The sequence below is a fragment of the Varroa jacobsoni genome, unplaced genomic scaffold (assembly GCF_002532875.2).
Source record: "Varroa jacobsoni isolate VJ856 unplaced genomic scaffold, vjacob_1.0 contig00230, whole genome shotgun sequence".
Lineage (NCBI taxonomy): Eukaryota > Metazoa > Arthropoda > Arachnida > Mesostigmata > Varroidae > Varroa > Varroa jacobsoni.
In genome coordinates, this window is record NW_019214433.1 from 174628 (window position 1) to 193401 (window position 18774).

Consider the following 18774-nt stretch of genomic DNA (forward strand, 5'->3'; position numbering starts at 1 on the left):
GCTGTAAACAGGGACCAAAAATAATAGGCATACTTGACTATAAGCCGGAAGCTAAAATCGATAGTGTTCTGAAAGATGAAAAAGAAAAACTCTTACACAACAAGGCACCAGAGGATGACAAAAAGGTATCCAAAGACGACACGGATATACCTAAGGACGACAAAGGGATACCCGAGGATGAACAGGGCAAGTCGGAAGATGACAAGGGCAGGACGAAGGACACCAACAAGAACGACACCGGCCTTGAGGCAAAATCAAACGCGATCGATCATCCTCAGTGACATTATAAGGATGACTAGATATGTATAGCTTGTAAATTCGCTGTGGAAAAGTAAAATCGTTTCCTGTGCAAGGCGTATAGTTATGCTAATGGGGCTTTTGCTAGGGCTGAAACATCTCAGCACCATAATATCTGTAGAGTTCATTATTATGATATAGTAAACTAGCAAAGCCATTAGCTAGTTAAAAACTGTCATATTGCACCTTGGCTAGTGTTATGTTTTCTGGCCGATCCTCGTGTTGGAGCACTCGACAACATCTACGAGGAACTTTTCTACGCGAGTATGGAAATGTGAGGTGTGGGTGCTAGACTATAAAGCAACGTCCATATACCTTTCATTCTTTTAATACTGCAAAGATACCATTATGCGAGAATGATTTAGATGAAAATGTCTTTTCGCGGATGTCTAAAAGTTTAAAATTGAACAGGCGATTTATGCAAAACCGGCTTACTACTCCTCGATACCAACGCTTATCGCTGGGACAAAATGGTGTGTCGTCAAAACAAAGTGCCAGGGTTTATGCGAATCTCTTAAGAGAACCAAAAATATTAGCAAGATGAACAAAACTGGCTTGCGTGATCGTCTTATTTGTATTTATATTTAAGTGTCTTACTTTTTTATAGATATATGAATTAGGACAAACAAACGTCATACCTGTGCGTAGTCCCAGATTAAGGTGGTGTCTGCTAAGGTGGAGGCCGAAAAAAATAAGGGTGACACCAGTTACAAAAACTTATTTTGATCTATTGATCTACAGTAAAAACTCATGAGAGGCGGGAAGTGATTATCTGAAACCATATTAAAGGATATTTTCACATTGTCAGCGATGTAACATGGTGTATGTAGATGGTCTTGGCGTTTGTAGCATGGGAAATGGGGGCTTTCCCCGCCAATTTCGGATACAGGCTTCAATTATTATATAAGAGGCTGTTGTGTACCGATAGTAGGCCTTAGCACTATTCCTCAGTGAACATAATGGCATCCTGCGGTGCAGTCGTAAAGTCCCATGTTAGCACTAGACTTACGACGTGCTTCAAGCATCAGCCTGACCTTCTTCGACACGTAAGTGTATCTATGTAAACGCATAGATCAGAGCACAGTCTTATATCCATCGATAAAATAAAGCCATTTGGCAGTTGTGAATGAAGTGGATCTGTTTCCGTCCTTCGACAGAGTCTGTGTTACATGCTTTCAGAAGAGCCGAGGTCTTCCTGGAGTGCCGCCAGGTGGCAGCATATGCTTCGTATCTTTGTCCGATAACGGTGCTTTGAAGTGCGGTAAGGGCGCGCGGTGAGGGTAACGCGCATAGCGGTAATGGTGGTGCTTTTTCGCCATTCTTGTGGGTCAAACCCGGCCTACAGATCTTCGCAACGCGCCATCTTGGAATTCTCCCCAGCCATAAGATGTTGCGCACAGACGTCGTTGTGTCACGATACCTGTTGGTAGTGGTAGCTACGTCAGCTATTCGTTTTTCGTGATGTGATTCCTAGAGGATGTAACCTACTAAGGTTGAAGTGTAAGGTGTCAGGATGAAACCCCCAGATATCCTGAGGGGTGTATTACTATTTTATCTGTGTTACTTAGGAATATTCGTAAGAGATGCATCGTCCCAACAAGGACCTTCAAGGTCGTTTCGACCTCTATCTCGGCCACCACCGCCATTGCTCAATATCTATGTGCCAAGCATGTCCAAGGCGACCCTGCCAGCGGAGCATGCAACTACCAGGAATGAGGTCGTATCAAAGAAATCTTCAGTCGTCGAAGTCAATCCGTATGCCCAATCAGTTGTCGTGAACAGCACTTCACCATCAGCAGATGCGGGCGCAGGTGATGTCGTTACGCAAACTTCGGTGCAAGCTACTGTCACCGAACAAAAGGAGACCCCAGACGACAAATTTGCAGCTGAGGAAAACGCTGAAATTGTGACGAAGACATCAGTGCAAGGTTCCATCGTCGAGCTTGGACCTCAAGGTCCGAGCGGCGGTTTGGTTGATGGTGTCGGTGATGCGGAGGACGTGACCCGAACTTCTCTCAAGGTCAGTGGCGTGGAACTTGGAGAAAATGGGGAAGTTGTTAGCTCGTTACCTGAGGACAATCTGCAAGACGCTGTTACGCAGACGTCGATTAAGTTTACTCAGCAAGAGGTGCAAGAAGACAGTGAGCAAAAGCGAACATTAAATAGTACAGGCCTTTCTGGCGACTTGAAAACTGGAGTAGAAAATATTCAAGAGATACTTAAACAAATACAAAACGAAGTCGGTGAAGCACAAGTACTCTACGTGGCTGATCCTAAAGCAAAGAAGGGTAAGAGCCCATAAACATTTATGCGTCATGAATACATAGCTTTGATTTGTGATTCTGTGGTATTAAAATATTTGATATTTCAGATGATACCGAGCATAAATGGAGACGTCAATATTGTTGGTTATATTGTTTTCCGTAGCAATTTCCACTCCGAGTTCGGCTGAAGTGCACACGAAGTAGATACGTTTGGTTTCGAACTAACTACATTTCTATTGTGGCTTATTTACTACTGTTACTTATCTAATTCAAAATAAAAGAAAGCGTATGTGTGACGTATGTCCATATTTGCACGCATACCGTGCGTTGGATTTCATTCATAACCTTATTTATCATTACAATAACCAAGCAAAACGCACGAAATGGTCCAATAATATTTTCGTGTGCGTTATAATCACCATCATTTCGTTGTTTTTGCTGCTGATACAGTCTGTTGTATCACTGCTACTGCACGCTACGCGTTAGCCAGGCCAGTAGTGTTTCGTTGGTCGTGACAAGGTCGTTGGATAATGCCTAAATCGGCCGCGTTACCTAGAAAACAGTGGCTACCAGCCAGGCAATAATGACGGCCATAGGACCACATCTGCTCTGTTACCTTTGGGGGGGACATGCTTGCCATAGATGCCATTGTTGTTACTGCTAGAACATTCGTTGTTGTCGTCGTCCTAACTGTTTGCTAGTATGAGCATCCCAGAGCTTGATCGCATTTCAGTGCGATGTCACGCTGTGGCACTGTACCCATAGCAGCCGACGTACAACACCAGGGAGAATGACGTGGCCAGCATAGAAAACCTGTTGACCTTTGCCATTTGTGCAAGACATCGGTGCCCGTAGAGTCTTTCGTTCTTCTTTTTTATTTCGGTGTTTTTCACAAAATGACGGTAACGGCTGTGGCAACAGCAGTAAGCGAAGCACCAGCGTCTGCGCTGGGGTTTCGTGTGTATTGTCGACCTATGCTACTTGAGGAGATTATAGCGCGTGACATTATCGTTGCGAACATCGACGGTGCGCGAAAAATCGCTCAAAGACACCGGGGGTTCGAGTCGATGCGGCCAACACGGAGGTACCAGTAAAGCAAATTAGAACGACATTTTGACTGCCGTCTGCTATGATACATTTGATCAATACATGTTGTCGCTTTCCTCCGACAGACGCTCGTCGCAAACCAAACATATCAAGCAACAAATGTAAACAATAATATCGGTCATCTGCCTAATCATAAATTGTCCAAATCGCTTGGCTCGATATTTCTCGCAATACAATATATATATTGTATTGCGGATATGTGTGAAGTGGGCAAACCTTCTTGTGGCTTGTCACAAGCTTTATCACGTAGCGTAATTCTCGCTCATGGATCCTCAAAATAAAAATACATAAGTATAAGAAACTAAATTAGATGCACGACGTACAGCCAAAGCGATTAGACAATTGCTTATTTTTTTTTTCCCTCTAAATACACCTGTTATCGAAAACCAACAGCATGGACATGTCCTAGGAAGTGAACAGCAGTGGGTAACTAATTGCTGCCCGGTAGCATGATATGTTTACCTTTTTTTTTTTTTTTAAATACTGGTCGATCTTTGTTGGTTGATCACGTCACCAATGAAAGCAAATAGAAAGCGTCTATTTATCGTTTATACACAGTAATCGGAGTACTCATATCAGTGATATAATCATATCACTGATAGATTTGTATCTCGAGTGGCTACTCGTCACACGTGATTGTCCAATGTATGTGAAGGGAAAGGATTCCTCAATCGACGCCAATAACGGCTCCTTCATTTGCATTCGTTAGAGGGCGGATAGACTTTATTTAAAGATAATAGTCTAGAAAAGCTTTAGCGGAATCGGATGGGTATTGTAGTAATTTGTGTCACTTTCGATCGCCTCGTATCACCAATATGTACGTGTGCTACCGTTGTAGATTTGTTTCACTGGTCGAAGCCGATAGTATTTAATTCTTAAGAACCTTAAAATCGCGGATTATTTCAGTTGACTAGTCTGCTACTGATCAGCAGTACCACAACCATGTCTAATCTGTAGGGTTACCGAGATATAGAATCACGTCACTACCTGGTTGTGGACATCATCTTTGTTAGTGCTACAAAGACTACTGCTACTTCGCTAAAGAACGAGCAAGCGACAATAAAAGATTAGGTCCAAATTTTTTTCCGTTCGCTTTTGACATGGCAGGACAAGGATGTAACGGTCATTATTGCACTTGAAATATTGGAGAATAGAACAGAGTACTTCATATATCTCTATATGCCGCACCGTCTTGGATTAGGTCTGACGATGAGGATTTGTGAGATTTGAAGGATGTCGAGGGGTCGACTCATGTCTGATTTGACATGATATGCTTACATGTCTATGCTGTCTCTCATCGATGAGAAGCTATGAGTGTTCTGTAAAAGGGGCCGCAAAAATATGGTCGCCCATTCGTACTTATAGATCAACGAGACTTGATATCAACTACGGTTATGGCTTGTTGAATTTATCGGAAGCCAACGAGAACCAAGCGAGCGGGTTCATCTGCTTTCGTTCACTAAATCCATTTATTCTACATTAGTCAATTCAGTAGCGCGTCATCTGGTCTCACAATACGACTCGGTGTCGTCAAACTGCCAGCCAAGCTGGCCATCGGTTTCGTAAGTCGGTTTTTTGGATCCTGCCCGGTACGACCGGCTGGCTTCGCACCCTTAAAGTTTTTCCTGGTGGTCAATGTTTCTGCTAAGGTAGTGGCTTCGGTATTATGTCGAGCCATTTGCTCCAATTGGACCCACCTCTTCAGCATGTGCGTCGCTGTTGCCTGCGTTACGCCTGTGCCAATTGTCGCGTTGCTGGCTGTGACCTTGTGGCTTCGGTGACGGTTTCGTACTTCCGATATTTTTATTCTGTGGCCGGGTGTTTGGTGTTTGGTGTTGGGTGTGCATGCCCTCGGTCCTGCTGCTGTTAACAAGCGTTAAACTAATGGTGCTAGTAATAAACGTGTTCTAGCGTCGTTATGAAAGTAAGGACTGTTGCGAGCAGTTTAGTTCTTTACAAAACCAACATTACTTTCACCAGTAGGCAACAATAGGACAAAAGAGACTGGTATTATGGTGTATGCCTCAATGCCTTAAATTTCACCACAAAAAGTTCAGGGCCCGATCTATGTAACATACACGGGCCACTACAGCCGACATTTCGTTGGGAACAGAAATACATACAAATGTGTACATAGATTAAACGATTTTTTCTACCTAAGGAAACCTAAAACCCAAATACGTTGTTGAGATTATGGTACTCATATAAAAACATTTTTCGGTACGATTACAAAAAATATATTTTTGTTAATAAATTAGGACTTTCTCTAGTCGAGGGGCTAGATCGACTTCATGGCAAAGTTTACGCAGTTGTAAGAAGAAGCCATAAACGTAATATTTGTGTTAACGGCCAGTGGCTGTAACCGCCCGATTTATGTACTAATGAACAGACACTACACAGGTATAGAATCGGTTAGTTTTTGTCCTATAAACACCCAATAGGCTCATTAAGTTATACGTCAAACGCTATGCCAATTACTTTTTGCCTATCCAACTTCGCAAGCAAAATCGGACCTTTCCTGCTTGAACCTGAACTTGTTTGATCATCTTGTTGAACTATCCCTATTCCTCCATTGCAGTTATTTTTGATGTCCGATTACATTTTCTTCCATGCAGTTCCTTCATGCCAGCTTGGTACGACCATTTTATTTTCTAGTCTGTCACCATGCAGTGTAATGTTATTACTCTGTTTTCGCAATTCACATACATTGCAACAGGGGAACCACTACCCCCTTTTGAGTGTTTTATTGCTTAGATTTATACAGATTATTATTATATATATATATATATATATATATATATATATATATATATGATCGTCATTCTGTGACTTTGCATCAATAATCTCACACTTCCATGCAATGAAGATAACACTATGGGTTCATAGATATGTTGCTCGCGATTGCTGTCTTGCTCCAAGGTGAAACTGCGCTTAGGTTCAGTGTAAAAAAAAAAAAGCAATTTTTGGAGAGATTATTATGTTTATTTTTGCAACGGTGAGTTTCATGCCCACAGTGTAGAGTTGAAACAAAGCAATTTTTATATTTTACACTCTCAGTCTAATGTCACCCTGCTCGAAAATGTCATTTAGCTCAAGTTTTTTTTTACCCATGGTTAATAAGTATACAAAAAAATTTCAATTTTTTTTTGCCAATTTTTTCTTATCAAGGAAGGAACAAAAATAAAACGTGTGCATTGAACTTTTAAGCTTGCTAATTTCCCCAAATCGCCACAACGTCCAAAAATTAGGATTATAACGGAATTAGTGATAACATGTTGAAATTAACGTACACGATTCGTTCGATCTACTTTGACACGCCCGTTCAGAAAACGCGATACTTGTTGCGTGACATTGTTGAACTGATTTTGGAGGAATGATAAATTCGCGCATTTGGCTCCGTGCCGCGGCTGCGCTTTACGATTTACTTTATGAACGGTACCACACCGCTTGTTTAAAAGTCACAGCATTAAGCATCGAGCTAACGAGTTCCTTCAGCGATCCGATATGCCTTTCATAGTTCACATAGGCCATACAGTGGACATACGGCACTTAAAATTTACATCTATTTTATTGCATCGTTAGAAATGTTTTTTTCTTTCCGTATTACCTTCGAAGTTAAATTAACCGGAATAGGAATTAGGGTACGTTGAGCGAAAGCTGAACTACCTACTGCGTTTTACGAATTAATAGTTAATTAACGTTTAGTAATGTTTGACATGTTTTGATATATTTATCGGCAATAGATGCGTTCACCGTATAGCTATGTTTATATGAAGCTTGAATGGTGGCAAGAAGTCCCCTAAAATGCAATTAACGCAATGAAGGCCGGAGGTTTGATTGTGTGGCACTTCTACAAGTAGGTCTGCAGGCAGTGTTTTTTCCTAGTTGAAGTAACTGGTAGATTCAATTTTACCTTAGCGACAATATTACTTAAAGACTCGCGACCTGAATGCTACAGGGCGGACTATCATAACTTCACTTGTCGCATTGTTACTTCATCTTTACGCAATTTAATGCGATCATTTCATTATTTCTGAAAGCTAAGTGATCATCTATGTAAATTCGTAGAACAGCTTCGCTATGGGCAGTACCCACCAGACATTCAGGATAAGCCTCGTGTTCCATAATTCCATTAACATTGAACTAACGTTTCTTTATGGATACTGATAGTCATGAACAACCTCACTGCAAAAACATCGACTGTATGTCCATTCTATCAAGCTGTTAGCTCATGCTTAATTTACACTTACACTTGGATTTAATAATCGAATCTGACTGACTAGACACAAACTGAATACGTTATTTTGCCTCTTGCCCCTCATTTTGCTACCACAACCTTTACGCTACCAAAAGCGTTCATGATTGAAATATGGTTCTGCCATTGCTGCTCGCTGCTAATGACATGAACGAGCGAACGTCTTAGCTTACGCCACCGTCATCGTTGTAGCCGTAGCTGAAGTCTTTTGGCGACCAGTCGTTGATGATGGTGTGAAGATCGGTTCGAAAATGATGGCATCCGTAGTGGCTGCCAAAACGATCATCGCTATCACTGTCTGTCGTCGAAAGTTACTTTAGCTCCTTCCGCCGTTGCAAAATATAGGGGAAACCGGGCTGATGATTTTCAGCCGTTTCCAGCGACGTCTATTTTCAAAACGGAGACAGCGTCAGGACGAGAGCATAGCTGAGTTAATGATGAAGTTGACGTTGCCACTACGATTATTGCTACGGGTACTACGATAACGACTATAAAAAAAATGTATCCGTGCTGTTGTTGCTGGTTGATGCCCCTGTAGCACTGCAGATTATAACAGTAGAAGTCGAAAATGCTGCTCAGACGAAAATGGCGGAGGTTCAGATATTAAAGAACGACGAGCAGGCAGCAGCTAGCGTCAACTGGACCTGTATCTAAGTTGTAGTGACAAGCAGTGGTCGTACAAGTGGTTGTTGTAAAACGTTCGTCTGTCAAAGGCTTTTGTTCACGGATTCCAAGCAGAGCAACTGTAGTTATCATCTCCGCTAGCGGTTCTTTAGAAAGACTAATAGTGAAACTGTTTCAATATAATATGTTGCATATTGCATGTTTATGTGTTAAAGTATATGTCACGCGTCGCAAGTGACTACCTTTCCGTACTAGCATGGCAGTACCATGTAACTTGAATCAAAGCAGAGCGGTAAATTTGACGAAGTGTGCATGCTAAGTAGGCAATACTCGCGTCAAAACCTTACATTTGTCGACAACGTAAATAGCAGGCAGCTGCGTTGGTTGGCCTTTTTTCCTTAGTTTTCAAGCACTTACCCTGGTTTACCACCAAGTTGCTTCTGTATTGCTAGGGTCCGTGTATAGTCAAATTCTGTGCGCAGTGTTGCAAAGATTGCCTTCTATCAGAAACAAATGCAGTTGAGCTCCACTATAACTATAGTCCGAATAAAAATCAGCGACAATGTAATCCTTTCAGCTAGCAAGCTTCTTTGGTGCTTGTCTCTGCCTGAAGCTCACACATACACATCGATAACGTATTCAATATACAGGGACAGAGCTGACCCTTTCCGTCTCTTTCCATTCTAGTTAATATTAAGCTAAATAGAAGGTAAGCCTCTAGTTTTTGTTTCCTAGAATAAAGCAATATCAATACACAAGCAAACTGGTTCACAATTTTGCTTGCCCGGGTCACGACATTCGAAAGGTACAATGATCTGATACTGTAACAGCGGCCGCAGTGATAACGGTCGACTGTTCTGTGGGTTACGCTTCAATATTCGTGTTTGATCTGAATTTGTAGCATCGAAAGTGTATAATGCGTAAGTTGATGGAAGAGGTTACTCTTCCATCAACTTACGCATTGGGGGGGAGGCTTAGAACGCCTTCGGTGAGATAAACGAAAAAAAAAAGCATATGGATAATATCACGTCACATTGCCACAAACACGCTAAGCAAAGGCACGGACAACAATCTAACTCTGTCGGCGGCAACTGTGAAGTGGCGAATTCACGCTATAGACGGCGGACGCTAGGCGTGAGTTATGTTAGGATAAGGTTGCAGCCTAGAATACCATCATGAAAAACAAGGCTGAAAAAAGAAAGTGAACATATTTTTAGCCCAGTGTTTAAGGTGTGGTTGTTAATACAACGGAATATTTGGCGATGTAATTTTTATCATCGAAGTCACGATCTGGGCTAACAACTAGACCCAATAAATTAAAACCAAAACATTTCGGCTGTTAGTTATTTAGATATGTAGCGATCACTACGGGTAGATTATTTATGGAATGATAAAAATGACACGTTTTACAATATAGCTCATATATAAATAAAAGAATATAGCTAAGCAGAGCTTTTTTCCAAACACGCAACTTTAGGATCCTTATACGGCCCATTGTAATGCAGTTTTTTCACACGTACACACAGTAGTTCGTTAGCAGAACATTTTGCATTGTTTACTTTTCGGTAATTTCGTTATTGCAATCCGAGCGACCTTTAGGAGTTTACGTTAGCTTTACGTGCATTCGAATCCCCCGTTCACGATAATTTGGCCCCACAGTGCCTGTTACGAAGTGGGCGTTACAATATTAAGATTTCGATGTTTTTTAGGCTTAGTTAGTAATAGAGTAGAAAGACGACTCCGTGACATTGATCAGGTGATCTCAAAGCAAACGGGAGAACAAGCGCTTAACTGAAAGGTACAAAAGTCCAAAGCGGTATCCGTTTATCTTAGACTATTTTTAAGCGAGACATTGCCTCGATCTATACAGATTTGTTACATATTCTCGAATGAAGTGATTAATCATTTGAATTCATCTGTAACTTCCTTCCTTCTAACAGCCATTTTCATGGCATTGACAAATCGTAACTCCTCTACTTAAACAAAAATTTTATGGGAGAACAGACGATTGGAGTAATTTTTTTTCTATGAATTTATTTTTTGATCTCAGATTGAATCGAATTTATGAAAGACATCTAGGCAGAGCCTGATTTGTAAACTTGTTTTTCTAACCAATGACGCTTTCGACGAAAGACGAAAGAGCTTCTGACGAAGAAAAAAAAAGAAAAGCAACAAATTGATGAAAGTATTTTCGAGTATATACCAATAATGTTTTTTGTTATCAACGCAATTTTTATTCATATATAACTTTAGGAAACATTCGCGACCTAAGCTAAGAGTCATCATGGCTCGGGAACGGTATTCCATAGGAAGCAACCCTCCGATTACATTGCCTATCATGAATTGGTCATCAGGTTCCTTCTTCGACAAAGTGAGATTAACGTAAATTTTCTTCAAACAATAACTTCTATAATAGTTTTCAATAGCAGCGTTTTTTTTTAATCTTCTCATAACTAACGAGATGAACATCCATTCCAAATCTGCAGCCCGGTTGAATACTAAGCTCCGGACAGAGTGTATTACTGCTCTGTATGAGGATCTTATGTCGAGCTGATCGATGACCCCAATCATCGGTCTTCGGTTCTGCCACAAATTACAACATATTGCTCTGTCAAAAAATATAAGTTTCCTTAATTTTACTTCAATCAATCCCATACTTGATTTATGCGAAAACGTTATGCGAGCTGTAATAGTTGAAGATTTCGTGCTTCTAGAAAATAGTTAGAGAACAACGCATAACTTTTGCGCCAAAAACTCAAAGTTCCGCAATTCAAAATATCCACATTTTGGCATTTTTCTGTTCGTGAACCCAACGTTAACTTTCGATTTGGTGTTCTTTTTTACAGTGAGAGACTTAAATGAAAACCCGACCTGGAACATTCAAAGGACAAAGTCCATGAGTACGCGCAAATGAGAAATGAACGTTTAAGAAATCCTGCCTACGCTGACTTCATGGAGCCTCAACAAGTATCCCCTAAGATATGAGCAGCTAAATTACACACGCCATTATATACATTTAGCCCCCTATGTTTTGAGTTTTACGTCCGGTATTGCCGTTAGGCATTCCATCAGACGGCCGGCTGGCCGGCTGGCTGGCTGGCTGGCTGGCTCCCACCACGAAACAAAGTCTGTCTATGCTCGGGTTCGAACCCCGATTACAAGTTGTAGCTAAGATCAACAAGCAAATACGTTATCCATTATATACGTTTAGCCCAAAAAGCATCTATCAATCATGCTAAACTGCCCTGTCTTTGTAGACGGTAGTGGTGAAAATGTCGCACAATTATCTAAGGTTCCCGGTGCTCAAGTAAGCGTCTTCATTAGTTGCTGGTCATGTTGTCTAGAAATCGACCGTACTTACGAGCTGACCCCTGCACGCACGGCTGGAGAGACTAGAATTATGTGCTTATCTATTTCATAGCCCGGTTAACCCCTGCCTGATATGCTGCGTTCACGTCCATAAAGTAGTGCACGCAAACGTCACCAACGTAACAACATGTTGTAAGACACTGTGCGCCGATAGAACAATGGTCGCGGGGTTAAGGGTCAGAGGGAAGAATGATTATGAGAATGTTGCTACTACCTGTCTAGTTTGTTGGCTTACAGATAGGAATTTTTGAAAAAACTGAAATTTACAGTGTTCAGTTTCTCACAGTTTTTCCATGGTGACGAGGAGCGAACAACCTTTAGGGCTGAAACAGGGTTAGACAAAGAACGGAAGATAAGGGGGTTATCCTTCCTGACGTTCCCAATTTATACTGCAGCCAGCATCCGTGCTATTCCGCCTCGGCATCATAATGAGCATCACCAGTTACGATGACTGTGGACAAAGAACAATACGCGTATAATACGATTACAGTTTTAGTGCACTGAGTACTTGTTGAATAGCATTCTGTAATTTCTGTCACCGTCACTGACTGACTGAGCAATGGCGCGAACATCGCTTGGCTTTCCCGGTGGTAAAGCGATGTCTTATTATTATTATTATTATACTTAGCTCGAACATTGTGCCAGCGAAACACAATAGAAATAGCGCTGTTCTTGTTACTGCTGATGGTAGTCCCCTGTCGGTCTATGTAGTGTTGAACGTAAACACAGACACGAAGTAGAACGGAATGACGAAGGGCCGAATACGACATGTATTTTTGAAGGCGGCCCAAGACGAAGGCAGATACAGAGATGTCGTGTTCTTCTGATACTTGTATATCACAGGGGTCGGTGAGGTACTGTGACATGACACTAAGACGCATACGAAATTTACATAGGTATAACTAAATACTGTATTTTTTATTTATTGTATAATGAAGCAAAACATGATACTTGCGTAAGATAAAAATGAAGACGGAGAAGATATATATTCTTTATCTTATGTCCTGTTAGAACAAAATAGCTCAAATCGATAGTTCGTGTTTAGAACTTGCATAAAATAAGGAAAATAAAATTCAAAAACAGCTTTTTCATGTCGTATTCCGCTGTAAACGCAGAAAATTGTACAATTTTCGGGTACTTTGTCGTATCCCTAACTAAGGCTATAATAATATATGTAGCCACACAGATAAGCAATCTAGATTAAATTTGCTTTCTATTTTTATTTAAATATAATCCATACACTTTAACATGGCATGAACTGACTATATACATTTATAAGGAACTATTGAAGTGACGTTCGTTATCCAAAAAAAAAGTTAACACACGAAGCCTTTTAGCATTTTGCACTTTGGACATTGCTGATTTTGCAAGCTGTCTTCTGATCTGCTGGCTTTTCCGACGTGTGCCCGACCTCAGAGCAGAAAATGATCTTGGGAAGCTAGATGAAAAGCGTGTCATGTGCAAAATTAATTTAGGTTTTAGCAATCTCTCTTGCCCATTCGTTGAGTTTGGTTGAACATTTTATTTTAGGAACTAAAAAAAAATCAGCGCTCAGTCGCTAAGCGATCACTCAAGCGAACCATATAACAGTATATGAGCCTAAGGGACATCGGTGTCAGGGCTGTCGGAAATAAATGGATATAAGGCTTCCGTGACAAGGAAAGATATTGGCCCGGAGTCTATTTACGAAAGCTACTAATAGTTAATTTAGCTGATATCCACTAAAACACTGTCTCTGAAGCGAGGACTGTTATTGCCATAAGGTTACTTTCTGACCCGAAATCTGGTCGAACGTGCATCTGCAGGATAAATGCACAGAAGTTTCTCGGTCTTGCCTTGACAAATCATCAAAAATTGACAAATCAAACAATTACACACACGGTGAGATTAGCTTCCTGATCGCGTTTCCGCTGACAGCGCTGGTGGCCAGTGAATGAAGATCAGTGAATGTGGGAAAATCACATCGACTGGCGATGGAGCGTTGCCATTTTGCCCATCCACCAGCTACGCCTGTCGGCCAGTTTGGTTTCTATTGTATTGTGACCGATCCATGCGTCTGGATGATAAGTAGCTCCGTACCAGTCTGTCTATGCAGGCAAATATCGTAGTTATACATATAATCGTATTTGATACGCGCTGTATTTGTATTGTATGTTGCCGTACGTAGTTGTTGTAGTGTACAAGCACAGTATACGTACCGTTGTACGTGTCTGAGGTAAATGGAATAGTTTCGCTGCTGAACTGCTTGATTGAAGTACTGGTCCTCTCATAGACAAGCAAGTATCCTTGCCGCTGTTATTACTGTAATGGTCCTTGAGTGGCAAACGATTAAAAACAACACTTACAACTGACGTCTCCTTCAACGTCGATGCGCATAAAGAATTGGCATCAGGCGGGGAAAAGGCTATATAAATTTGCCGGCATCCAGGAAGAAGTTTATTTCCGCTACTTCAATCGGAACTGGACCGATGCAAGTAAACAAATGTTAGTTGAAGACAACAAAGTGTATCAGCCAGACCAGGCATTTTGTATCGGTCATAGCGGCTGCCTAACTACCATTAACAGGTACAACTCAACGATGATTCACTACCAAGATATCTCACCGTTAAGTTTAGTACCATCACGATTTTTGCTCGGATCACAAAGTTTCTCTGTGAATTGCTTAAAGTAAAAGTGCGGTTTGCTCTATTCTATATTGTAGTAATTTTCAATAGGCAGGATCTAAGTGGAATCTTTTAATGGTGTGTTGATCTTCATTCATTAAACAATTTAGTGGTAAATTGTAGATTATTTCAATGTAAGTTAAACAAATAATAGGTTAACAAATATTGAAAATGAATTGTACGGTGGCAAAAAAATGGCAGCCTCGATCTAATTCAGACAACTAGATTATATGATATTAAAACAAATGAATAATAATAAATTTGATCAAATTGATAAAAAGCTATCGGATCATCTCGTGCTTACTCCTCGTATATAGTCAATACCCCAGCAGATTAGCAGATATTGCCTACAGTTTATTAATATGGTTTACGAAAGTGATCGTTTTAGAGCTCCAGCTTGTGGTGAATTTCTTCTATAGACTTTATTATCTTTATTATCATCACATTGCTTGGGTAAGTGCGAAAGTTACTAAGACATTAACACCAGTAGCAAGTTCGACGTTTGTTCTTTCAGTATTAGCACAATTAGGTATTTTCCCTGCGTGATATCGTCTTAGTGTTCTTCATCCAAACATCTCCGTCCGCTCAGCGGGGGAATGCTTGCCCATAAACTGATATTAATAAAGTTACTATTAAGTTAAGCAGCTTATGATTTATTCATTTTCTAACTACCCTGTACGATTAACTTCAGTTCTGTTGCGTCTTACTGTTATGATCCGAGTAGATCGCTGGCGTGAAGGGACCCCTAGCGCTTAGGTGTTATTTACTGCTGAGCTCCTACGAAACGTTTTTATGTCGCCTCGAAAATATTAAACGACAAAAAAAACAAATTTAGGTGATGTAAAAGCCATGAACTCAGAAGGCGTTTTTGACGATATCTATATTTATGACTTTTACGATTTGTTTTTACATCAGTATTTGCGGCTGTAATTGGCAGACATATCTGTTCGTGTTTTGGATGTGGGACAGCATAAAACATATTGCAGAATGGTGATTTAGTGACACATAAATAATCATAATGGACCTACACAAAAATCTGCACAAATAAAATTTTATGTTCATCGGCTAGTAAGTTTAAGAGAAAGGGCAACGTTTCTATACGACTTTAATCGTCATTGTAGCGTCCACTGTTAATGGGAAAGTTTAGCAAGCATTTATTATTACGTGGGCAGTATTTAGTAGTAAATTAAGCAAATCCGATATCTAAAATGTGAGACTAGCAAAAGGCTCTGAGAAACAAACACGTTATCGCGTCGCGATCCTCCGTGAATAACTTCTACACTCGCTGGTCGCGAAAAATCGACTTATCATTTACAAATGTATTACGCAGATGTTGCCAAATGTTTTTGGGTTAAAAATGGCCCTTTATTAATTCTCGGATCGCCAGTGGTTCTGCAATTATGCCATATTGATTGATTTACAATTAGTGTTGCGCTGAACAATATTAGTATCACGCTGAAAGCTCTACGCTTAGACCCAAATGATCCCAAGTGCTAAATAAACAAACTGCCTCATTCCACAGGTTAATGTAGCATAATATTTGATCTTGATATCGAGCATAATCGTTACGTATACGACGGTAACGCACTTCGCTCTCGGCATCTCAGTGGTGATGTAATGTAACAGTTAATCATTGCCTGCCTTTTCCTTTGTCCACTTCCTCAGCTAATCCTTTCGTAAAGCTGAATCACTTTGAATAGTCCTTTAACTCGGTATTATTTTGTGCATCTCCGATTTCCAGGTGTTCGTATCGCACACCAGCCAACGGAGTTACCAACTGTAACAGCTGCGCCCCCCGTATATAACGCTGAGAACGAGGATGACGATTATGATAACAAAAACTTCCCGCTGCCGCTTGCAACAACGCCGATTTCCATTGTGAAACTAAAGAAACTCAAGATTCCGAAAAAGCGTCCATCGGTCGTGCGAACCCGACCTATGAGACTACGCGACAAAGAGGTCGATGGCGTCGCGGTTGCGCCTATCAAAAGCAGGCAGCCAAAGCAGGACAGGCCTGCTTTTGGTATTTTTACACGTCCCAAAAAACCGACTGGCGCACCGGGAGTTCGGACGGTGCGGCCCATTGTGAAAATTTTTGACCGCGCCAGAGACCGACCCAAGTCTAAACAGTTTCAGCCAGTGAGGATTCGTAAGCCTGGAAAGCGAATCACTACCGCGAAGCCTGAACGAAAACCATATCCTTTCGGCCCTCCAAGATCTGCTCCTTCACTACCGTCCGCACCATCCGGTCCATCTTTGGCTGATTTCGAAGAGCTGTACCGTCGCCAGAAAGGACAGCACAAAGGGTACGAGACTTCGACGTATCGAACGGTTGAAGAAGATGTTCCAGATGATTTTGGAGAGCCCGACCTGCAAGTCCCACTGGTATATTATGAGGGGCAAACGAAAATCATCGATGGATGGGAATGGTCCCCCTATTTAGACGATAGAAATACGAAGGAATTTAAGTACTTAGCATTTCACGTAAAACAGCAACTAAAGTCATTTCTTGACGATACACGCTACGGTGATTTCCTCAATTATATTCTCATCGACGGATTTAGTAAAGGGGTTGAAGTTGATTTCTTCCTCGTGTTTTATCAGACAGAGCCGATGATTGATGATCAAGAACTCACTGAAGATGTGCGAGATGTGATGGCGTATAAATCTGACAACGACTTCGAATTCGTCCTCGACCCCAATATGACATCGTTCAAATTCAAATACGTGAAAACGCCTGCTTCCGAACTCCTTGTCGAACCTCCTCTACTACCAAACTGGGCAATTGCAATGTTGGTGTTTGGCTTCGGCTCACTGGTTCTTATTGCTGGTTCACTTATCATGGCAAATAATTTCCGCTCCAATCGACGACTGAAGGACATTAAAAAGAAAAAACTAAACGAAAAAGAACTTCAGCTACAGATGACAAGTATACCTCACCGTTACTCTGAAGCAGTAAAAAAAAGTAAAGAGGCAGGAAAAAGCGGCAAGACAGAACCTCTAGACACAAAGTCGTCGGGGTCGGCTCACTCTTCGAAAAGCTACTGCGGCTCTGTAGGAACGCTGGATAAACGGCCTCCGATGCTCGAACGTTACCAACGCGACTATGGTGTATATAAGCAAACGAATCCACCATCGGATCGCATCTGCGGCGAGCACGATGATCACCGGCAACGGCGACGAAAAAACAATGAGAATCGCCGTCCGAAGAACGGCAAATCACAACAGAATCGAGGAGAAACCTGTATGGACCCCGACCCTGCACCTCTGGGGGACGGCTACTCGACCATAGGTTCACACTTTCCGAGTAGCTTTAAAAGTTTGTTACAGCCATCGAAATCCATATTGTATCGACCATCACGTTGATGCTCATTTGGGGTGATATGATAATGATGGTGATAAGGTTGCCGACGGCACTAGTAGTGATGATCGGCAGTGATAGAAATAACAACTTGCTTAAAATGTATGCGTGACCCAATATATGAACTTTTACCGGGAAATACTGTTACAACTTTGTTATAGAGGCTATATAATTAATTAGCATGTGTATTTTATAAAATGGAATAGGAAAGTAAAAGTAAGCTTGGTAATGGAAGAAAAATTAGGAAAAACGAAAGGATTCATATATGCGTGAATATAATATAAAAATTATCGACTGCTGCGCCCGTGCCTAAGCTGGTCTCATAAAGTTCAATTTACCTAGACCTTTAGAAGGTTCCAAAATATTCGCTAATCAAACAAATCTCATAAGGGTTAAGTTCGGGTAAGATTATTCTATGTCAAAAGTATGCGGTAGACTTCACATGAGCACGAGGGGTTCTCTGTTGTATTTACATCTATCAAGAGAATTCTGGGTTTTTATAACAAACTGTATGTCTGGTCGATTAAGTAGTCAATCTGCTATATTAAAAAAGCCCGAAGGGAGACGTAACAACCACTTGGAACTGGTGCATTTGTTGAAAAGATTGTAACAACTATCTTCGATAAAAGGCAAAACAATGATACACGATAGAGGCAAAGGCACAACAAGTCTCTTTTAGGGAATGACGTGGGCCAATCGCATCAATAATGAATAAACGATAAGGATATTTATTTATTTATGGACAGCTGTCTGCCACATGACCAAGATGGCGGAAACGACCTCGGTGGAAATGATGTGTACATAGGATATTGTTGACAAAATAAACTATTATAT

The 18774-nt window shown here is 41.1% G+C and overlaps 1 protein-coding gene across 1 annotated transcript; it reads left to right on the forward strand.

Moving 5' to 3' along the window:
• The first annotated feature begins 1620 nt into the window (after window positions 1-1620).
• LOC111270987 (uncharacterized) lies at window positions 1621-18760 on the forward strand. Its single transcript, XM_022851485.2, has 2 exons — window positions 1621-2585; window positions 16321-18760. Exons 1-2 carry the CDS (start codon window positions 1811-1813, stop codon window positions 17943-17945), a joined length of 2400 nt encoding a protein of 799 aa, XP_022707220.1. The 5' UTR covers window positions 1621-1810; the 3' UTR covers window positions 17946-18760.
• Window positions 18761-18774: the final 14 nt, after the last annotated feature.

What these genes read in the sequence shown, in the direction of transcription:
- LOC111270987 (XM_022851485.2), top strand. Translation starts at nt 1,811, where the DNA reads ATGAAACCCCCAGATATCCTGAGGGGTGTATTACTATTTTATCTGTGT. An exon ending in TGATCCTAAAGCAAAGAAGG is followed by an intron (nt 2,586 to 16,320) that starts GTAAGAGCCCAT and finishes TCCGATTTCCAG; the next exon opens with GTGTTCGTATCGCACACCAG.